This window comes from Solea solea, chromosome 2, assembly GCF_958295425.1.
Source record: "Solea solea chromosome 2, fSolSol10.1, whole genome shotgun sequence".
Taxonomy (NCBI): domain Eukaryota; kingdom Metazoa; phylum Chordata; class Actinopteri; order Pleuronectiformes; family Soleidae; genus Solea; species Solea solea.
The window spans coordinates 32,646,889-32,671,467 of record NC_081135.1 but is presented as its reverse complement, the minus strand read 5'-3'; the positions used below and the strand labels follow the sequence as shown (position 1 = coordinate 32,671,467).

Genomic DNA, 24,579 nt, shown 5'->3' with positions numbered 1-24,579 from the left:
TTCCTCTGTTGTTTTTTCATGAGGTCTTTGAACCATTCTTCGTCAGGCCCCTCCGCTGAGACCAATTTGCCTTGGGAGACCCTACCAGGAGCACTAGGCTCCAGACAACACAGCTCTCAGAATCACAGGGGCACTCAAACCTCTCCACCACGGTAAGGTGATGGTTCCCGGAGAGGATACCAGAGAATATAATAAATATTTTTTTTTATTTTTTTTTTTACAGTTTGTGACCAGTTCTTTGGTGGGAAAAAAAGAAAAGTTTGACCATGCTGCCTAATGTGGATTGTAATGCCAGTTATGTACGGATTAGTATCATAAAAGCTATACTTTCAAAAGGTCATTTTTAAATGTAAATGATGCTGATCTTTATATGTCAAGGCTGCATCAAAAGTCAAATTGTAATGTGCAGTTTATGTGTGTGTGTGTGTTGGTGTGTGCATGCGCTGGCATTATGCATGTTACATTTGTTTGCCCTTCACTTGAATTATTTAAAGGACATCAAGGGAAAAAACATCAAACAAAGAGCCAGGTCATCATTTTTACAATAGCTCACATGGGACACACTTACATTATCTTTTAAGTTTTGATGCTAACTGGAGCCTACATACTTTCTTCAACACACAATTCAAATGTGACTTCATCTGTAAATAAACTCTGTCATTGAAATTAAGAATATTCCTGAGAATGATTCCTGACAACTTTACTTATTCCCAGTGGAATTTATCTTATAGAGAGTGAGGAAACAGGAAACATGTGTTACTAACTACCATGTCTAATTTGAAAGACTAAAATATTAGGTTTCAAATCATGTAAAATGTAGTAACATTCCCTGCTCTGGTGCATGTGTACCAGAGCAGGGAATGAAGGAGTCTAATACACACTCCAAAGCAGCTGAACGTTGTAACAGAATATAAATGTTAAGGATCTAGTATGAAAACATCCTGTTCATCATTCACCTGCTTTTTCTTTTATTCCCAGACACTATTTTCCATCATATATAATGTGTGAATAGGAGAATCTCTGCATTTGCTTTACATGCACTTGAAATATCATGACAAAAGACTAGGAAGGTCACATCAAGGCTGTTTTGATACAACATGCATTGTTGTCGGGTCACGTCAGGTCAGAAAAAAGTGAATTGTCCTCTTGAGGAAATGAATGACTGTTAGTTAGACACAAAACGTGTATATATTACCCTGCAGCATCTGTATGTAAGCCCTGTGAGGAAGTGACCTTGTGATGGTTAAATAAGGAAGAAAAGGACTGGTGTCGCTGAGGTAATAGCTACTGACAGACTTGGGTCCAATTTCCTTTCAGTCAGAATTATACCAAACTTGATTTCCCAAACTGAAAAGACTCACGGTTTGGACCAAATTGATTTACGTTCCACACCAACACTGTGTTTGGTCTGTCTGTTCTGAAAAGATTTATTTCACTTTTGAAAACTTTCGCACACATTTAGAGGCACCAAATGTCAACAACAACAACAACCAACCATAGATCCCTGAGGAATGCCATCACAGTGACAAATGTGTTTTGTGCCTGTCACTGTGGAGTATCCCACAGATCACCTAGGCAGAGGATTGTCAGGTGTTGTCTGGGTAAGTGACAAACTCTCTTCCCATGATGCAATGCCATGTTTTACAAACACTGGTCAGATTCCTACACTGGCAGAGGGAGAGAGAGGGAGAGAGAGGGAGAGAGAGGAAGAGAGGGGCTGTGGATAGAAACAAGGGAGAATGAGCTCTTTGGACAAGTGAGCAGAGAGAAAGAGACAGCCAGAGTAATGGAAGAGATGGGAGCTACTGTGACAATGAGAAGATGGAGAGAGATGGAGGGAGACCTGGAGGTGGCTGGCTCATGCTTCTGCTCTTTAACCGCTTGGCAGTCTTCTCTTGATTAGGGCCGGGCCTGCCAGTCCCTGTGGAGTCTCCCCAGCCTAGTCGCTGGAGACAGGCTCCTCTGTAATAGTGTCTGACAGGCCAGCCAGAGCCACAGAGGGGCTGACACAGACGCTCCGTTTTACAGGAGAGGCGCCCGACACAATTCCTACCCCAAGTCCTGTGTTTTATTGTAATTTTAATTAGAAGAAAAATGAAGTTGTGATCAGAATAACCTAATCAAAGGCTAATGTGACTGGAGACAGTGCAGTAATATGGCAACCCCGAAGGCAAAACACATAAATTACACATCATACGTTTCATTTTCACAAGACAAAGAAAGCAGAAAACACAACATTGCAGAAAGTGCAATAAATCAGAAAATCTTTGCTATTTTGTACTGTAGCCTTGTACCAATATTGCATGAGAACCATTAACTGCAACACTAATATTAAGACAAAAAACTGCTCCATAAAACCCCCATTGTGTCCGTACTGTGAGGAATGTAACCTCCTCGAAGGAGCGACTGAGAGAAATGAGTATCCTGAACCTGACCTCTCCAGGAACAAAGGCAACGCACTCCTTCCTGTTTCTCTGTAAAATCTTCCCACATGCTTCACAAACTATCCAATTCAAACTTGCTTGTAGATGCTGTTTAGTATAGCTCGTTGCTTTCGGGGAAATAATCCATAGACTAAAGCACATTATACTAATGATGTCAACACCTCACCCCAAACACCAAAAATGTAATTGCTTCATTGTCATTAGCTACGAGCGCTCTCGTTTTAAAGACCACAAGCATGCAGCTCACAAACTTGCCTCCTGTGCCAACTCACCTTTGCTGATTTTAATTGGTATATTTATCATGCAAAGAGAGCGGACCGTGGAGAAGTCTGGAAAAAGAGATGCAAGAACCCGAACAATCAATTGACCCAAGTAATGCAAACATATTTGCTCACGGGTGGTCTGAGACGGCACAGATTTAGGTGTTGAGATATCCAGCTCAGATACTTCTGCTGCCAACACAATCACTTGTCCTTCACACAACATTTAAAAATCTTACTTTAGAAACTTTAGCAACACCTTCTTCAAGCACAGAGAATATAATATTAAAAAACAAGAAAAAGAAAATGGTCGATGAGGGGATGGAAGACATGACAGATGTTGTGCAGATGTGTGGGAGATACGGGGAGAAAAGAAGAGGATGGGAAACAAACACGGAAACATGTATTTGCTTAAAACTGAACATTAAAGTCCATTTAATCTAGTGTGTTTCTCCTCTTCACACATTTTACACACACTCTGTCAGAAAGTGGTGGCTGAGAACGTGGACAAAAATGGCAAATGTGGAGTAAAGAATGAAAACAGCTTCTCTCTGGGATTTCTCCTCACGATACAAAGACCCTCAGCGCTCTTCATCAATGGTTTACCTGCTCCTACAACACTGAAAAGTCTTACATTGATGAATAACACGCAGAAAATCTCTGCCAGTTTTACTTCAAATTCCTAAACAGAAGACATTTAAGTAGAGACGAAGAACAAACAGGACAGCACACTCGTGCTTTGAGACTGCAGGTACCACTGTTACAGAAAGAAGCAGAGAGGGCAGGACTGTAGCTAAACCAGCTCTGTGTTTGTGTTCAAAATGTTGTTAAGGCCTTCTCTACATATTTGTTAAAAGGAGGTTTGATCCCGATACATTCATGTTATTATTCAGTACAAACACTGACTATCAGTGACGTTCAGCTGCTATGGTTCCCCATGAATGTGTGTGTGTGTGTGGACAGTGGACACAGACACACTTTAGTGGGGACCAAAGCTGGTGAACAACGTCTGCATATATATTCTGTAGGGCTGAAAGAATTTCTCATTGACTCGATTATTAATTGATTACTTAACTAATCATTATCTATTTTGATAATGGATGAATTAGTTTGAATCAGTTTTATGTCTGATTTTTCAGCTGTATGAATATTGTCTGGTTTCTTTGCTCCTTGAAAAACACTGATCAACATTTTCCAACAATTTCTGACATTTTCTGGCCTCAAACAATTACCCGATTAATTGAGTGAATCATTGACATATTCATCGATTATGAAAATAATCGTTCATTCTGTACAAACACTGACAAACAGTGTAATTCACCTGTTTTGGTCCACACTAAAGCACAGAAGTGTATGTGTGTCCAGTGTACCCATTTTTGTAGTTTCTTCATTACATGGAGCAAAAAAAACATCATTGCCAGATAATTTAGTTATTGATTTATAATCAATCAATCATTGCAGCCCTTCATAGATGAAAGTCTTATAATAAGTGTAATCTTTGTCAGTGAAGCAAAATCTCTAGTTATGTCAGTTAACTGAAGGCAACTAATGACTGAGTGAGTAGGTTAAGCTTTAATTTGCAGCAGTTAGGATCATGTCCGCAGCTGCTGCAAAGTCACTCACTCACTCACTCAGAAAATGTCACATCTTCATGTCGGGAGTCAGACAACCTTTGAGATCAGTAAGCCTATAAATAATACATCGCTAAAAGTGCAGTTTATTTCAGAGACGGGACAATTCACAGTCGATCTGATTTACAAGTCAACCTCCACATTTAACTACGCCGTGATTCTGAAAACTATAATGCGCACCTTCATTTTCCATGACGAGTGCCTGTCGCCGTCTTTCACTGCCGCTGCAGCATCAGAGTGTGTAGATTTGACACCAGGGGATACAAGGAATTCACCATCATCCAAACTCTCAGTCCCCGTCCGTTCACATGGCCTCAGATAAAAAGGATGAGTAATGAATGCAAATATATGGAATGGGGTCTGCATCAGAGGCTGGAGTCCTACCACCTGGGCCTGTGTGAATATGTGTGTGTGTCTGTGTAAATGTAAGTATTTGGTTCTTCTACCTCATTTGTGAGGACCTCGAGTTTGTGTGTTTGTGTGTGTGTGTGTGTGTGTGTGTGCACGTGAAAGTGAGTTGGAGAGAGTGGGATGTGGCGATTTGCTTTTTGGAAGGTCCATGTTTAGTGCAACATTAGGGACAGTGCTGCCCACTCTACGCTCTCGCATCAAATGAACCCACATTAGTCCTCATCGCTCTTTCAAAAGTGCTGCAGGCTTCAAACGTCGGACGACTCCCGCGAGTGAGAAACGGGGGAGCGATTTGAGGTCAGACATAACAGCGAACAGTAGCCACATCAAACAACCAGCAGGAAGCATACGAGAGACCTCATGTGCTGCCAACATTATACTAAATTCTTTTGTATAGAGCCATTAAAAATGGCTGTGCTAGCTGAATGCCCATTGTGACACTAAATGTGTCTGGGATTACTGTCTGCACGTGCAGGAATGACTGTGAGTCAGTGTTGTGTGATCTCATGTTACATAAGCTCCAGATATGTCAAATATTCATAACGGTCTGCTAGCATTTCTATTATGGACCATGCAAACCCTACACCACTAAAAGTGTTATTCAGAATAGCTGCTGGAATATACTGTATATATACACAGTGTATATATATATATATATATGGAGTGTTCAGTTTATTTTCTTAGCAGTGTAACATTTGCAGGCTGGGTTGGATGCTTTTTAAGTGCCATAGCGGAAAACCATGGAGAAACTGCTCCAGTCATCAAAAGGCACCGTGTATAACGAAAGTGAAGTGCAGTGCCACCTCTGCCAGGTGAAGTAAGCATATCCCAACACAGGAGCGAGTATGCACAGCTATCTGCGAGTCAAGCACCTGGCACACGGAGCAAGTCAAGTTGCAGTTCAACAAACCAAAGGTTGTAAGTTTTGTCACCGTACGATGCTTACAAGTTCTTTCCAGACCTCTCTTTTACTGTAAACCCTAGAGATGGTTGCAGAAATTCAAGTAAATCAGCATTTTCTGAAATACTCAGTCACTTAGGGTGCTTTCACACCTGTATAGTGTTCTGAATCAGGGAGTAACATGTTATAATGCTGCACTTTGATTCATTTTCACACTGCAGTCTCGACTCGACATGCCCTCAATGCTACATGCCTGTGCTTTGCCGATCTCTGGATGAAACATGCCAGTGTTCAGTAGATGAACATTTCCAATTTGACATATATGTATGTATATATATATATATATATAGTTATGCTGTAAATATCAAGGCCATATTCTGCTGTCTATAATGTACATTCAACATTCTATGTTTAACTAATTGTTTATAGTCTAAGGGTTCATTTCTTCTTATATTGTAATTTTTTTTTTTGGTCGTGCATGTTTGTTATTTATTATCTTTATCTTTACTGTCTTGCTGCTGTAACAATGTAAATGTCCCCACTGCGGGACAAATAAAAGACTATCTTATCTTATCTTTGTCCGTCCTACTGTGGATTGATACCAACAACTCAGTTCTTTTGCAGCACTTGAGTATTACACCGCTCGCATCTGAAACACATACATTATTTGCAAGGCGAACAGGTGCCAAGCTCACTGTCTGTGTACCTTTCAAACAAGCTGTGTTCAGCATCTCGCAGTATTGACACTGTCACACCCTGCTCCCTATTATTATTATTATTTTTTTTTAACCCCTCTCTTCAGATCCACACTGATCTCATACGCCGCCTGTCTGGAATCCAGTTGATGGAAATCCATTGTGGCGATGGAGAACTTTAATCCCTGCATCTGTGATGTTTTACTACACCATTCGAAACGGCATTAAGTGAAATCTTTGGAGCCGTTTTCAAAACAGCCAGAGGAAAGAGACATCAAATTCTCGATGTTGTACTGATTTTACTGCCTCTCCCATTTAAATTGAACTACCGCATAAATACTTCTGTGCCCCCCCACGTCGCGCTGTCGATACAGAATTCAGTTTGAATGTGGGTGAAATCTAATTCCTGTCAGCTGGGGTATTAACAATTATTGCCTTTTGCATAGCATCACATTTTCATTAGTGCAATAATGGAATTTACCTGCATGGTTATGAATTATTTGTAAGTCATCTGACAAATGATAGTGCTATAATCATTCCAGTCAAACATATTTCATGGGTACACTGTTTGACTTTATATCACAAACATACGCATAACCACAAAGATATGATACTTGTAATTAAACGTCCATGTAAGCCTTGTTTATTTAAAAAAACAAAAAAAACAAGAAAGCATTACTCTGCTGTCAAACCCTAACACATCCCATCTGGCTCCAGGCTCCCTGACGGCGTCATATTTCTAAGACGTGACAATAACAATTCCTCACATTGGCATTATGAACTTTCTCGTTCTCACTTTATTGACATGTGCACTAAATCGGACTCGGGGCCCACAGTCGACCGCACTGAGCTGCGAGTAATCCTGCTATAAATGACCCATCACATTACTTACATCTGCTGTGTTAACATCTGCCTCCAATTCATCTGCAATATCTGCCGCAGGAGTCTCTTAAAATGCTCGGCATCACCCACCGAGATGTGATGTCTGACCTGTAAGTAAATGGGCCGCATCTACCCAAGAACTACGCGCAGCGCTCTGCATCCCCCCTGTCCTTCAAGTCGCCCACATCTTTCAAAAAAATATTGTAAAAATGAACATAAAATAACTTCAAACTACATTTTTTGTGAGAAATGTGTGTTCATTCATTTGATGTTAATGAAAAACAAGTGTGAACGATGTCCATATGAACTGATTATTGTTAATATGATGATGAAACCGCTAAATGACTGGGGTTTTTCACAGCTGAAACTTTTCATGGCACAGTTTTTTTTTGTCTTTTCAGTCAAACTCAGACCTGTTTGCAGCTGACTCGCTTTAATAGCACAATGTTGTAGTTGCCTCCATCTGTTTTGACATAAAACAAATTGCTTCCTGTGTGCAGTGCTGCTTTAACACTGCTATACTGAGAAACAGGAGCCGATATGGACTTTAAATGGTGTTTTTAAAAAAAGAAGAAAAAACAAACAAACAGAGAATTTACTGTCAAATGGTAAGAGAACAGAGGTACAGTTTGTGTGTAGTTCTGAAAAAAATAAAAATACTTCCAGGAACTCCCAACATTAACAATACATTGCAAAGCACCATTACAGAAGCAATAAAATGAGCCATTTACCCTTTGCTGGACAGTTTTAGTTGGAAGTGTTTCACAGCGCTCTGGGCACACATTTTTATACAACAGACGACCCATTTGGGAATCAGCAATGTGACCTGACATTAACAAAACCCAACTGGCAACAATAACTTCCCCCAGCAGCTATTGTGGACTGAATTACAAAGAAATGTCACATAATTAGTCAGGGAGGGATATCAGTTGACAAATAAAGCCAGCCATTTTCTCATATAGGACAGAGAGAACATGTTTCCTTGGCCCGAGTTTGACTTGAGTTACTGAGTGAAGGTCTTGGCTCTTTCACGAGCCAGTGTGAGGGAAATCTAATGCATATTGGCAATGAATAGTGTCCATTGATTCCACCACCTCAAACTCACTTCCTCTTCACACAGCCCCATGGGCCTGTCTTCCTCTTAGTGTGTGACAGTGTGTGTGTGTGTGTGTGTGCACAACGATTCTGATTCTGTTGGAAAACCCAAGCAAGCTCACGTGACTTTCATGGGTGTTCTGATAGGAGTGACACCATTACAGTCCACGGCATTGAGCAAGAAATTGGTATGACCTGATCCTTTCTTGGAGTGTCTCAGTGTGTAGCTCTCACGCCGCTATCCGTGTGAGATCTCCTGAAGAGAAATGGAGCGGTAATGTCATTTATCTATGCATTTCTGTTAATGTTGGCTCCCAGGGAAGTGCACCAAATTGAGATAAAAGCTGGTGACCAATCGAGTGTCAGCCCTGCATAGTGCCTCCTGCATGTGCCGATGACACGTCGATAAAAGCGACGGATGAGAACATGCGCCCGTGCCTTCAGATCTCCGTGACTCTCGTTTATCTCCGTGTTCTGCATAGCATATAAGCCTGCAAACGTTATACCAAAATCAATTCTCAGCTGACTGCTTTGCTTCTTTTTTTATTATGGGTCGGCTGTAAAAGTTAAGTGTGAGCTATAATCAAGAACGGCATGATTTTCCAGATTTATGCCAATGCTGAGAGCCTTTCAGTCCTGGCGTGGAGACTGGACCAGGATAGAAACCCGGGGTCTCATAGTGAGCCATAAACATCCACTTTCCCCTCTTAGGGCTAATATTGTCCAATCAAGATGATGGACTTTGATCAGATTTATTTGACGTGCCTTTTGTACCTTTTTCTGCCAAACATTTTCACCATTTACATAAGACAATAAAGTTATATTGATATACTGCATGTGTTTTTTTATATAGATATTCAAGAATTTGACCACCACTGTTCACCTATCAACTCCTCAAGCACATATCTCATAGGAATGGAATTTAAATCATAAGCGATAAGCATTACAAGCCATCAACGTCTTAAGGTTACAATGTACAAGGGAACATTTAATGGCCATTCAAATCATTACTGGAAAACTACAGTGCAGCCTTTCTAAGAGTTATGGCACAATGAGGGACCATCAGGAGCAAAGATATAATAAGTAATAGCAAGGTAAGTTGAAGAAGGATAGCACAGAGTGGTCAAGACAAGTTAGGGTAACTTAGAGAGGTGTTCTGCTGCTCTGATATCATGAGGAAGCTAGTTCCATCATCAGGGAACCAACGGATCAATATTTCTATTATTTATTAATTTGTCGGTTATCTTCTCAATTCATCAATTCATTGTTTTGTCAATAAAAGGACAGGAAATTGTGAAAAATATCAGGTTTTTTTCAAAAGAAATATTAATGATGAATCAGCTGAAATCAGACAACAAACACAAAAGTAGCTAATTTGCAGCCCTCAAGTCTTAAATTCCTCTTTCATGCCTCTTCTCTGTTGTGCCTTTATGAGGTTTACTACATAATACCTCAGTGGCCCCAATATAAAGGCAGTTCATTTAATTAACCATCCTTTGAAGTGACACATACGCATTACTACTATAGATAGTAACCTACATGTATTACTCCTTTTTTTCTCTTGAGGTTTTGAAAAAGCTATAAAAAGAGCCCATAATAATAACAACAGTTGCTAAGCTCTGAGGACAGAGAAGAACCTTAAAATGGAATATGGCATAGTACAAACAAAAAAGATCCCATCTTACCTTGAAGTCACAAATGCATGTCACCATGTTCCCAATCCTTAGACACTCGCCGTCAAACTTGCACGTGTTGGTGTCACACAAGAAAAGGTCCGTGTCCCGGTCATCGAAACCTGGAGGACCAAAGCAAACAAGAGCGACATGAGTGACTCAGCGTTTCTCTGTCCGGCTGTACAGCGACTCCGACCTGAGGGTCTTCCAGTCGGGGTCTCTATCATGACGAGATTCTACCGTTAGTCACGACACAGTGCACTCTTTGATCACACACAACGTGCAAGACAAAGGGATACGCAGCACAGTGCTAATTAAGAACTACAAACGTGTATTTTATGAATTTTTAGAATTCATTAAAAAAAAAAAAACACAGAAAAATGACATTTCTCCATTTGGTGTTTTGATGACGGTTGAAAGCACTGCCTGACACGTGGGACCAAAATGTGCCAGTTGTGGTCAACAGATGTGACCGCAAAAGCCAAGGCAGAGGACTTTGTGCCGTGTATGTAAAATGTTTCAGTACTACAGATCAACCAATTCATCGTTTCCGCTCTGATTGGACATTTTACAACCTACTGGCATCATCACACCGTGGCTTTGATAGGGACTTGGCCGCACTGCCCCCGCCTGTCATGTGGAGAGGTTGATCACCGCTCAACATGGAGGGCGCCGCAGCCATGCGGTTGAAGCTATGGTGGCTACTTTTGCTGGTCTAACATGTTGTTCTCCCAAAAAAAAACTAAAACCCTACTGTTTATAGACTCCATGAAATGACGTTATGCAGACCGCTGCTGGATCAGCTCATGGGAGCTTACTCCACAGGGTGTTGAGCTTAGAGGTGCATTCATTACTCCTGCAAACACACATGCAGACCCCTAAACCAATCGCCTGCTAATGATGTGTGCAAGTAACCATGGAAATGTCAACACTTCTGCAGCGCACTAAACATATTCTTACAGTTGGTGCCACCTACACACAGCTAATCACGTAATCATTAGGTCACTGAAGAAGTATGGCAATTCACTTCATTCATTCATTGTTAAGATTTTTTTTATATACATTTTCAATAGTGTAATTAATGTTGTTATTGCAAGATTTTCACCGGAATATCATGACATTTACTGAGCTCCATTTTCCATTTGTGATGCCATTTGTGATGCAACTGGCCTGTTGGCTTCAAAGTACCCACTATGGGTCGACCTCTGCTTTGCATTCTTCTCCACACATTTATTCAGGTTGTTCAATGTCATGTTTGTCCGTCTAAATCAAGGCTAACTCCTAGGGCGTTGTCCTGGAAAAGCAAACCTGGGACATGATCCGATTCAGGCTGCGTTAGGGCTCTCAAATGACTCCAACAAAGCATCCTGAATCAAATCAAAGAGTCACATGGACTATAGACTGAGCTCAAGGCCATTAGTCTACCTGAACTGATTGTTTACCGAAAAAAAAAAAGAAAAAAGAAACCTGAATGTGCTTGCAGGCATTTGCATTTCAAAGAACATACGTCTAAACTCCAGCTGACACGGAGCAGGAAATGTTCCCTGTTGAATGGTTTTTGAGTTCTCTCGTGGAGAAAAACATCACAGATAGCAAGGTGAAAGATGTAATGACGATGTTTGCCAGGCAAATTCAAATTACTTTTGAAAAGTCAAACTCATCACAGTAGAATACTCAGGGATATTTAAATGTGTCACCCTAATTTACAAGAAGCATATTCAAAGCAGCATCTTTTTTCTTTTCTTTTTTTATTGAAAGGTTACAGCAAACAACGGGGAATTTCATTAAAAAAAAAAAAAAAAAACATGTACCTGTTATTTGGATGATAACTAACTATTTCAGTCCCTTGTGTTTTGGGATACTTGTGTTGTGCCAACTAAAAAAAAAAAATCAATCTGTTTATACTGTATGTGTGTGGTCCCAAAAGAAAATCCAATGTGCTGGATGTATTCAGAGAGCTTAAATTAATATTTGTGAGTCTAAAACCTGCGACAATGCGCTTTAACAGACTCACACGCTCCACTGGCGTCCAATAATTATTACAGTGTCTGTAAATCTTCAGACATGCAAAAGCAAAACTGCATCCAATTCATGGGTCACAGGACACTTTGAATGACTCCCGAGAGTTTGAAATTAACATTTACTTTTTATGCATATGTTTAGCATTTATATTCATACAGTAAATATGACTATAAATGATAAAACAATCCACGTAATGTGTTACACATTTTTACTAGCGACATCACTGATCAGATGACGTGGAGATGCAATAGAGCATCAAGACACTATATTAACTATATAAATGTGACATTGTGATGAGGGAAAATAGTAAAACTGAAGATACTTTATTTTTACTGTCTATCTTGCCAGATTTCTGATATCAGTATGTATTTTGTAGAGGAAAAATGTTGTTTTGTTATTTCTTAGATGTCATTATCAATCATTATAATAATGCCAATATTGGGTCATTTTACAAGGTTTAACCATGTATTTTACATCAAATAACTACAAATAAAAACACAAATTTGGCCTAATATGAAGGCTGAATTAAGACAAGAAAACCTATGTTTACACATTTTCTGCATTGCAAAAGTTTGTATTGATGAAACTGTAAAAAAAAAAAAAAAAAAAAAGACAAAATAGCCTTAGAAAAATAATTGAGTATTTTATTTTACCATCTTCATCAACATCTAAGTGTTGCTGGCTATCAGCACTTCACAAGGTAGGTTTTTTTGTCCCACTTTAACATCCTTCCAACTCCATGTCAGCAGGTTTCTCTATGTTCTGATCCTGCTCAAGGTTTTCACCTCATTTCAATAGTATTCATTAACCAATCCAAGTCTGTGAGAACACAATTAAAAGCCACTGAAACGAGTTCCAGCACTTTAAGATCACCTTTGTGTTCTCCGCATCAGGTGTTAAAGGTGCGAGTGACACAAAGACCCTTACAAGTGCTGAAACTCAAAATGAACCACATGCAAATGTTGACATTTGCCCCTGCAGATAAAAAACATCCACACTAATATGTTCTGTAAGTAGAAGTCTTATTACAATGGACACTTAGATTCACAACCTTGCAGCGTAACTACAATAATCAGCAGCCCCCTCTCCACTTAAAAGGCCACCACGGCTCATGGCAACACATCCAGCAATGATACCCCATGGAGGACAAGCCCATTCTGACACTAACCTGCTATTTGCCATGGTCCTGAACGACCTAAAGTGCAAGCAAATATACAGTCATCAAGCCAGAAGAGACGCCTGGTATGAGGGGGGTCATCGCTTGGAGTGCACAGATGAAACAAAGCTCTTAGACCAAAAATTGTTACCCAGGCAACTAGTATCCTTTCTGTTTGCATAAAAACAATTCTTCCATCCAATCATTCTGGCTCGCAGGGATGGGCATTTCAAGCAAAAAACATACTATACGACAGTAACTGGGGATTATCTGATAAGCACGTGTTAAAACAGCTGGTAGAATCTTTGTCGGAGTGGTTGTTTTAGTTAGAAATGTGACAGTGTGCTACCCAAGTTTGTTCAAGCTTTCCTGGACAGCCGGCTGTAGGGAAAAAAAATAAAATAAATGAAAGGGAAGAGGGAGAATGTGACTTCCTCTCGTGCCATCAAACTGTCTTCTTTAGCAAGAGACAGATGTGATGCTTGGGCATCAGTAAACAAGACTAAAACAACGAACTTTGGAGATTGTTTTTTTCCCTGATGGACAATTACAGATATGAATAAGAGTAAAAGCACTCTATCCAACACTCACATCACACAAATGGATGTTTTCTGCAAAGTGTTTAGGAAGTAAGTGACATATCAGGTTTTTTTTGTTGTTGTTGTGGATATCAAGCCTCTGAAAGACACAAGTTTAAAACATAATGAAATAAATGTCCCAGATGATCTCTTCTCAGAACGACCCAACAGGGTTTGGGCTTCAAAGAGAAAGCAGCAAGAATACCAATTAGTTATACAACAATGATTGCCTATAAGAAAATACAAATATAGATTTACAGTAGTGGGACTACCTAAGAGGCCATTTTTCATCCTGTCACGTAAGGCTCAGGGAATACAACGTTCTGAAAATGGTATTACTTTACCGATAATAGATTACACACAATCTCCTTGACATGTAAATTAGTTTTCATTATGCTAAGGATTGTACGTCTTTCAAACACAAAATGAAATCTGGTGATGGCTGCAGTCCCTTTTCCAGATTCCCTTAAAGCTGCAGTGAACAGGATCACCTGGAACCATTGCTGAACAATTAAGCCGTGTTGTTTCAATTAGGAATAGTACCAAAATAAAAAGGCCCTAACTGTTCCATTTTCCTGTACCTTCCCTTGTGGTACCAGAGTGATGGGATGGTACCATTAGGAATCCTTCCACCAATAATAAGCTGAATGCTGAGCAGCTCACTAGAACAGCCAATAGGAGCACGTCGCGCTCTCTCAGTGAACTGCCCTGTGATTGGTCACATCCCCCGTCCCCAAGGTGAAAACAGAGCTGGAGGAAGTGCAGAAGTCAAATTCTCTCTCAGATCACTTGATTTACATGATACTAAAATGCTATTGTGGCTATTGTGGAATGATTGATGAATAAAATTGAAAATATCCTACTGTACCTTTAAGATTCTGAATATACACATGGATTTTATACAGTCAATTTATATAGCGGGTCAATTTAATTAGAGTGAACAATGTCACTTAATATGTTTGTGTGAAATAAATAGTTAAACGAGTAGCTGCGGGTTTTTGTTGTTGTTGTTCAATCGTGCCTTTTAAATAATCTATTCTGCAACTACTTTGACCTCTGGGTTAATCTGAAGAAAACTGCGTTCCCTGTTGAGCAGCTAACAATACCAACCCTGACTACTCTGCACACAAGAGATTTTTTTGGCTTCAACATCCAAATCCACACCAGCTAACACCGTTGAACTTTTACTGTCATCGACTCAGGGCGAAGAAATCGACTTTGACAACTACAGTTGTGCTTGTTTGGGGGGAAAAAAGAATGGAATGTCTCTGGTGCAAAAGAAAAGAAGTTCAGAAAAGTAAAAAAGTCAATATTGCAAAATGTTTGCCACTTTATTTACAGCGCATGGGCTTAGATTTCTACAACTTTAAATCATGTCAAAACAAAATCCCTTCAGTATGAATTACCTTCTATGATGAGCATTCCAAGAACTATAATCAACTACAGACATAAATCAGCGATAACAGTCAGAGTCTCTTTGATGGAAACAAGTTTTGGAAATACATTATATCAAAAGAAGTCAAAAACAAGTCAAGATGTATTTGTTATATGATGAAAAATACTGTAGCACCATCAACACCGCTAAATGCAACCTGATTCGAACCACGGTCTTAAAAAACAACTCTTAGGTTGACATCTCTATATATGAAATGTGTGGAAAACACTGGGGTTTTCTGGAGGCTTCACTGTGCCTTTCTCTTAGACGGTTAACCAACTCAGAACAGACAAACTGAACACGTCGAAGGAGCGCAGTAAAAAGCACAAGGTGCCAGGAGAAGAAGCCAAGAGGAAATAATGTGTGGCAGCAAAACATTTACTTTGTACAGGAAAGATATAGAAGAGAACAGGCCAGGTGTCCACTGTGAGCTCCCAACTGGGTTGGATAAATGGTGCATTTCTCAATCAAAACAATAAGAGAAGAACTAGATCGATGATGTCATGTAATCAATCGTTGTCGTAGTTGTAATCTATGAGTGACATATACACTTAATTAAATGGAAAAACAAAAGGCAACGCAGTGGCTAACAAGCAGTACCAAATATTTCTTTCTTTCACTCTGATGTTTCATCGTGGGTTTGTCTTGGTGCTCATTAAATTCAAATTTCCGGAAAGCTTCCATGGTCATTATACCATAGTGTAGACAGCGAGTGGATTATTAGGCTAAAAATGATGTAGTAACAAGGCTTTAGTTTAATAATTTTTATTATCTTTGATTCAACTTTACATTTTATTATCCCTGTCTGTGACTTAAATGCATAACAAACGGGTCAAACTGTAGCCCATGCACCTACAACTCTGTTCTTACCTGGCACAGGTTTGAGTGGGTAGGAACACTGTGAGACGTATTGTAACATCATGTGTTTATAGGTCACATTCAGGCTTTAAACATTTTTAATATATATATATATACACAAATACACACACACATACATATTTTGTATTTTTATTCTGTATATAAATAAACAAAAAATTAATTATATATATATATATATACACATTGTGATGATTGTGTGAGATTGTGTTTTTATTTTGTTCTTTGATTACACGTTAATGTAACTAAACCTTGTTCAAATGCTAAATGTTAGCGTGTGCTCCTGTGACACTGGCTCTGGGCACAGCTTGAGTTGCACTGTGTGTCAGAGGCCAGGGAAGCTTACACTTCCGGTTCTTGCCTGCATGGGTGTTCCAGGAGGAAATTACAGTAACCTGAATAATTAACGAAAACAAGCTGGCAAACATCAAATATTGAAAAGGTGATGTTTATAAGCTAACGATTAAGATGGCAAGCAAAGCTCTTACTTGTCTGAAGAGAGAGCTCGTCAGCCAAATGCATCTCCTCCTACCTACCTGGAATTTCACAACACTAAGAAGTACAAAGAGTCCTTACCCCCTGTTTTAAGCATTGTGCTGATCAATAATTAAGTAGGTTAAATTAATAATGAAGGCTGAACAACCACAGTGGTGAGACATCCTTTCTTGACCTCTCTCATGCTGGGGCCTTTTTTCTTTACCTCGGCAACAGGTTTTTAAATGTTGTTGTGGACGGCATTAAGAGTTTAGCTCTCGTTAAAGTTTAGTATTTCTGTTTTTTGACATGAATCTGGGATAATTTGGACCACACTTTGCAAATTTCCTCAACCTACATGTTACATTCAAACCATTGTCCAAAAAACTTCACACACTGCTGACTAAGTGTATCCCACAGCTATAATCCCATCCTGCAAATAGGAAGTGATTTGTTTGATGTCAAGACAGACGCAACAGCACTATTGCGCTAGTAAAGCAAAGAACCAGACACAGAAACGGCTCAAAAACACTTCATGTCTAATGCTGCTCTAACAGAATCATTTTCCAGTCTGGGATCAATAAAGTACACCCATCCATCGATCCATCTATCCATCCATCTTCTTTTCTAGTCGTGTATTACATGACACAGAGCCCTTCTTTGAATGGACACGTGACGACATGAGCTCACTCAGACACTATATCCACAGGTTTGATGAGGGAGCTGGCAGAAACCTTTGGACCGACTTCTGAGGACATGTGCATTCCTACATACACAGCGCCTCTGGACAATCTCCTGAGAAATGTCTAGACTTCAGTGAATGTCTGAAAGCATCTTCGCTCTCGCAGGTCGAAAAACACACCATATTAGGTTAAACAACTTTTCAAAACAAGAGATCAAAGACTAACTTTTCATGCCCTTTTGACTGGACCTCGCCAACCCTGCCTTATCTATACAACTCTCCCTTTCTGCTTCTGTTTTCTGGCCGTTGCTGTGAACCTGCAGCACTTGTGACCTCTCCGCTGACAAAAAGCAGATGGGCAATTCTCCCCAGACCACTTGTTATTCGCCGTTTGATGGGATTTACAGGTGGCTTTGCATTCTCAGTGCTTGTCCTTAAGTTCAACTATTAAAGCGTTGCATGGCCTTTCAGAGTCAACTAAAGTATGGCAACGGGTGAAGAAAGGACTTCCGAAGGTATATCGTGAAGTAAATTAAGTGTCGGCCGATTGATTTCCCAAAATTGTGTCAAAATATTCGACTTGGCGAGAGAGGAACATTGATATTCTGAGCAGTGTTTTGGACAGTTGATGAAAACAATGTCAAAATGACATGAGCCGAGTGTAGGCAACAGAACACCTACAGTTTAAAAGATAACAGAGCAGCGAGGGGGCACCAATGGTTCTGACTCTGACAATCACACAAAATGTTATTTTAATAAAAAAGAGCTAAAAAAAAAACCCTCAAGACTGAATTTATCAATGTTTTCATGTATACGTTTGAATATGAATACGACTATGGAGACACTCAAGGTGATGACCATATAGATTTATTACAGACACTGCAGTTCCTCTCAAGTGTGAAATTCTTATTATGTATGAATAAATATGAGATGTATTTTCAAAAGGACCCTGATGTTTTCCTCAGTAAACAGTGGAAGAATATGGGAATATGAGCACAATGAGGGAATTATATTCTTCAGTTGGAAATGAACATGAACAGTCATTGACATCCTTTAGTGAAGATGTGCTCTATATTCTGACAGATATCACTGATTTAGAGCATCTGTTCAGTAACATGGGTCCTCGTCTGGTTGTGTTTACAGCTTACTGTGCAGTGACTTAACCAAAGAGTGATGGATCAAATGTGCTAGTGATGCCATTGGTTATAAAAAAATGTCCTGTAATTGTAGCCAATTAATTACAGATTATTAGTTAATGATGTTGAATCATGTCAGCATTCTATTGACACATTTTACTTTAACACTGCGACTGAAAGTTCTTTCTTCTAACCAACCCCAACCGTTCCATTTTTGGCACCCTTTCCTTGGGGTACACCAGAGTAAAATGGTACAGTACGGTCAGCTGATCGGGCGACAGATAAACTTCACTCCCTTATGATTGATGTTACTTCCAACGCCTGCAGTGTATTCTCATTCAAAACTTGACGTCTTGTCGAGACAAACGGCCACAAACAGAGCAGGAGAAAAATGAGCTGCTGGGTGTCCTCTGTTGTTGTCTGTTGTGTTATCGTTCGTTTTAGTCGCACCAGTATGACATCATGCTACGTACGCTGACATAGCCATCGGGCACAACCCACACCCTGCCTACAAGTAAAGGTACTGTTCTCAGCCAAAATGCAAGCATGACTCAGGACATTACTGCTACAACACGTACCGTACTGTACCAAACCGAAGTGCACCATAATGGAAACACGGCATTAAAGTCCAAATTTGCCTCCATTTCAAGTAATTGCCAAAACTACTCTTTATGGCCCCAAAGAAGGCGACATTATCACCGTCACAACCCTGTTGGCACATTGCAGAATTCTACAACAATGGAAATCTCCTAACTCGTTTTTTTCGGGCTTGAAACTAAACTCTAATATATATTTAGGGGATCTGAGATCACATCGTTAGGAAATGGCAACCCTTTATTATATATTTTAATCATTTGTCTTTTGAGTGGCTGGTGCGTATATTGATTTATCTGTCACTTTGTCTGTCAATTCTTAACTGTTACTTCACAGTTCCACGATTTGTACAACAAGGCTACTCAGACTTGGCTTTATTTGTGTGTGTGTCTCTCTTGTTTGTGCGTTTATTTTTCTTTTTTTCTATAGGGAATTTTAAACACTAAACTGCTGGATCTTTGGACGTTGTAATTCAGAAATCACACATTCCTTCATAAAAGAATGTGAGGTTTTACTCAAAAGCTCTGTGCAAATTACAGGTTCCCACGTTCTAACGTAACCGCAAAACACTATTTCTTTGTAAAACATAGGCTCGTGCATCTTAAGTACAGTTTTTTTCTCCCTTAACGGCCAATGGGCCCTGGCAAACACAATGGCAGCCTTTGTCTGTTTTAGTCCAAGTGCAATTATTTAATTCAATATTCATTCAAAGGCGACATTGCTGCTATAACTGGTCCTCCATCATCACAACACTGCTGCTTGTGATTACAAGTGAATCCTCACCAAACCTTTACTCAATTCCGGTGTCGTTGAAGGACACGACATGCAAGGAAGACGTCAACAAACAAAGGACGACAGTTACTCCCAGCTGTATATATCAGTATTACTAATATAACTATTGTTATTATTATTTCTTGAATGGGTCTTATCTTTTGTGACTCCAACTAATGATTAGTGCATGCGTGGAATTGGTTTTGTTACAGGATCTTTTCTGTAATAAACAATAACCTTGTCAATCCAAAGCCTGGTGCTGATGAGGCATTTCTGATCCCGTTTAAAGTAAAGATTAGGATACGAATCCTGGGTTGGATTAGATTAAAGTTAGGCATTAATTGCTTATGGTCCAGTGTAAGGTCTTGGTTAGACTGTCCGAATAAATTTGAAGTGTCCCAACAAGAACAGCTCTCTGTGTGCGTGTGTGTGTGTGTGTGTGTGTGTGTCTGGTGTTGTCAGTATATGCACTTAAGCTTCCTCAAGGCGTGTTGGATAAAAGCCTTCGCCGAAATGCCTGTGAGAGTATGTCAGGAAGTGGGGGAGGCAGCAGGCAAATGTGTTATTTGGACGGGGCTCGCACCATTATTGATCATTACAGGCAAATCATCACCACCATCAACAGCTACAGCAGCAGAACGCGAGTGCACAGCACAGCACCGACAATAGTATGGAGGTCAGAACGCTCAAGTGTGCGAGGGTGAATCACCCAAATGTAACACATTCAACAGACGATCTCATTCGTCACTTCCATTGGCATTTGCGGTGGATTTTCGGTGGATTTTTCCTCGGCAAGTTTGAGTGGAATGGCAACTACGCAAAGCACCATTAGAATCAAACAATCACCCGTCACACACTCAGTTTTCTGAATATTGTTACATTATGTGTTACCTTCAAGAAATGTATAGGGCAAGGCAACATAAAAACAACTATCTCAAACTCTCGTTCATTCCAATGTCTATCACGGCACTCGATGAGTGTGTCTAGATTAGCGCTGTCACTTTACTCTGACACTTCACTTTGAACATTTTAGACTGTGGTTACTGGTTCTTAACGTCTTATTTTTGTAGCATTTCATGCTTTAGGGTTTAATGTCAGGTCCTGCCTATATTTTAATGCATTCTTTACATTTAAGTGTGTTTTAGGGCAGATGCAATATTCCGTGTTAATTGCTACTCTATGAATGATCTGTTGGAGCACTTTTGCACGAGAAAAAAAACCTGTACAGACACTTATTTGATCTGATTTGAAATCCCAATGCTAACAGACAGACCTATGCATAAACCATAGCAAAAACGTTATAATAATCAAATATGTACTCTATTCTGCAATCATACTAAAAAGCATTTTTAAAACTTTGATTTTAAGAAAGATTGGTATTAGAGGAAAGTTCACAATTGATTTCTCTTTAAATTCCTGCCATCTGCATCTCAGTATGAAGGAATCGGTCTGTGATCTGTCTGATAGATCATTAAGAAATATTCCCCTTTTCTTTCATGCATGTAGGCTGCAGCCCACAGGCCTACTCGGTCTCCGCTTGCTGTCATGACTCTGGAGGCTTTGGATGTGTGGCTGTTACGAGCTACAATATCAATACTTGTAGTGACCGTGAGTGTGTGGAATCGGCTGGGAGCTATTTTAAGGATTCAGACTTGGACAGGAGGCAGCAGGGATACATGGCGGCACAGTCTCAGGCTGATTTACAAAAGGGAGGCGAGGCGGTGAGTTCTGCAGCTCCTGTCTGTCCTCTCTATCCACCCATCCACCGCCTCAGGCTCAGAGGAAGAGAGGAAGCAAGTTTACGGCACAGTCGCCAATCATTTATAGTTCTTGTTGAACCTTATGAAACAACCAGGATGCAGTAAGCCCATAAAACTGGATTTTAATTTGATTAATTATAGAATTTACTGTAAAACCAGGGTATAAAACAAGAGCTGTTTAAGTTTGACACAAACTACATTGAGTATTTTTATGCAGCTTTAACCTGACATGTCACGTTGGTCTGGTGACATTTAAACAATCATCATTGTTGCTGCCTTCACTTTGAGCCCCCCCCCCCCCCCCCCCCCCCCCCCTTCCCCTGTCAGCTGCTTATTTGGACTCAATGTTGAATTGCTGTCAAAGTCAACCTAAATCCGCATCAAGCTGCCCCATTCCAAGAACTCTGCATCTTTCCTCTCATCATGTGTCTTCGTTATATCTGCAGCCAAAAACGCTCCGGAGCAGCAGCAGCAGCAGCTCGTGCATGGTCACACAGAGCCACACACACACACACACACACACACACACACAAACACAAAACAACAAGAAGAAGAAGAAGAGGCTGCAACTCTGCCTCTTAAGACTCGACTCTCACCGGAGCAGTTCCAACCGGTCGGCGTCTGGCAGTCGCTGAGGGAGGAAGGGAACGCGCGCAGCTGCTCCACAGGTAAAGTGGCGAGGAAGGAGACGAGGGTGATCCGGAGCCAGCCTCCCGCCGCCCCGCTCCACTGGCGCAGCCGCCGCGGCTCCGCGAGCGGTGCCGGCGCCGCCGCCTGCACGGACATGTCTCAGTGGCCCCGACAGCGGCACAGCAGTGGAGGGCAAGAGGAACACACGCGCAACTCCAATCCCAACAGGTTCAGCGGGGCGCCTACACGCCGACAGCACACCATTTTCCGAGCGACACCGTGCGCCCCATGTAGCAGTGCCCCGTGCAAGACCGACCAAATGGGTTCCGCCCGATCCAGGGGAGAGGACGTTGCTGCGGCAAGAGCACGAGAAACTGTCGAGAGGGTGTCGATGAGCGATGGAGGAGGAGGAGGAGGAGGAGGAGCAGGGTAAACTGTGCGGGATGGAGTCTGGGAGCGGGGTAAAAAAAAAAAAAGTTATCCAGGCAGGCAGGAAGACTTGCGAGGAGAGGAGGATGCTCGGGAATGATGAGGAGGAAGGAGGATAGGTGGGGAAAGAAGAGGGGGGAGGAGGGGAGAGAGAGAGAAAAGACGGGCTAATAGAGAGGGAGGTGGTAAAAGTGTGAAAGTGAGAGGATGCAGCCACAGTATCCCGAGTGCAGGGTTTGGAGACGATACGCAGATGAGCAGTAGAATCCACGGATGAGACGAGTGGCTCTCTCGCGTGCGCGGACGGAGCGGTTCTCCGTTCACTTTGAACGTGTGCGCAGACAGAGTCGCAACCAGTAGGTCTCTCTCGCCCTCTCTCTCCCTCTCTCTCTTTCTCTCTCCCTCTCTCTCTCTCGCCAGCAGCTGGTTATGATCACGTGGAATATGATGCCAAGAGGGAGGGAGCTATAGTGTATGTGGGGGTGTAGGGAGGAGGGGGGGTCGTCGGTAATAATAAGAGTATCTTAACGATGGAGATAAAAGAGAGAGGAGTGGGAGGAATAGTCCTCCAAAAGAAAGAAAGAAAGAAACAGAAGCATTATTAAAGCATCTCACCAGTGAAGGTAAAAGACCAATTGTGGAGGAAACAAGTAAAGAAACAAAGATTGATGTCTGATCATTTCAGAATGCAGCGGAGGTCAATGATAGAAACAAATAAAAGAAAAATAAGGAAAGAAAGCGATGTCTAGTCCTATTACTTGTTGCTGGCTACACCATAGATGGGCAGCAGCAGCAGCATATAGGAGAAGATGCACTGCCTTCAGCCTATAATTGGCCTGGAGGATTTTAAAAGTCTGCAGGAATGGATTCGTCCAGCCTGGCCTGAGATAATTGCTCGGCTTTGAGACGACACGGATGCCATTCATAGGTCCCAGCCTGCAGGCAACCCAAAGACACCTCAATATCATTCATATTTTTTTTGGACATAACCTCCCGCTGTCACATGGGTTGAGATGTGGTGGGTAATGGACATGCTTTTGGCGATAAAAGCCCTCGAAAAGGAGTGCAAAACAGAGTTAGACTTTCACTTTGAGAAAGTCTAAAGTGTTCACCCTGTTTGAACCGAGGAAATTAGAAGCCATGTGCATGGGAAAAAGCTCTACAGAGGAAACAAAGGGGTTTTAAAGTCACTTTAGCTGATGATGTTAAGGAAGCAAAGCCGCCGATGCTTGTCGACAAATAAAGCTCTCATTTTCTTCACGGAGTTAAACATCCTTAAATAGGAATAGCATTGTTTGTCTCGGCTAATGGGGTTCAATACGCACGGGGTCCTCGCGCAGGTGCTAATGACCGCAATGACATGAAATCACAATGATTAAAAAGTCATTGATTTCTTCTTTGGCGAGGGAGGAAACATTAAACATTTAAATACTGGCTTCACTGATAAGGATGCAGCCAAAAATATTCAGAAAGTACATTTTCATTTGCCGCCCAACACCAGCAGCTAGTAGTATTTCAACAAATGCAAGCAGCACAGCAGAGCGAGCGGAGAACAGGCAGGTGCAACATTGTTACTGGACCTAAAAAGCCTTCATGCCACTCTCAAAAACGTCTCAACCAGAGGAGAAGCAAAACCAGGGTCTGCAGTGGAGATTAACTTTTAAATGTAGACGAGCAAACACCGTAACGGACATGGCGGAGGGGATACTTTTTTGACAAGGAAGCAGTACAAAATTTCAGCCAATGTTGGAATACTCTTTGCTGGTCACTATTTAACATATATAATGCATGTGTTGTATAATAAAGGTATCAATGAAATTGATTATCAACATGTGTGTCTGATGTGCATTTATGTGTATTAGCCCTCACTAGTGCACATGTTGGAGGTTGGAAGTCATTCGACGGAAACGGTCCTTGACACAATGTCAGCGTAACTTTTATTTTTTTCTAGAGCTGTGGTTCTCAAACTGTGGTTTGGGTACCACCAGTGGTACCTGAGATTCCTCTGGTGGTACCTGCAGGAAAATCAGAAATATTGTTCAAC

The 24,579-nt window shown here is 40.9% G+C and overlaps 1 protein-coding gene across 1 annotated transcript in view; it reads right to left on the bottom strand.

Annotated features, from left to right (window-relative positions):
- The window catches only part of tmeff2a (transmembrane protein with EGF-like and two follistatin-like domains 2a), a 106,062-nt gene extending 83,216 nt beyond the window's left edge, over positions 1 to 22,846 (bottom strand). The window contains exons 1-2 of the mRNA XM_058622700.1: positions 22,073 to 22,846; positions 10,005 to 10,114 (exon numbers count right to left, since the gene is read on the bottom strand). Coding sequence (XP_058478683.1) covers positions 10,005 to 10,114; positions 22,073 to 22,262 — 300 coding nt within the window. The 5' untranslated portion in view covers positions 22,263 to 22,846. The remainder of the gene's footprint in view (positions 1 to 10,004; positions 10,115 to 22,072) is intronic.
- Between the last annotated feature and the right edge of the window lie 1,733 nt (positions 22,847 to 24,579).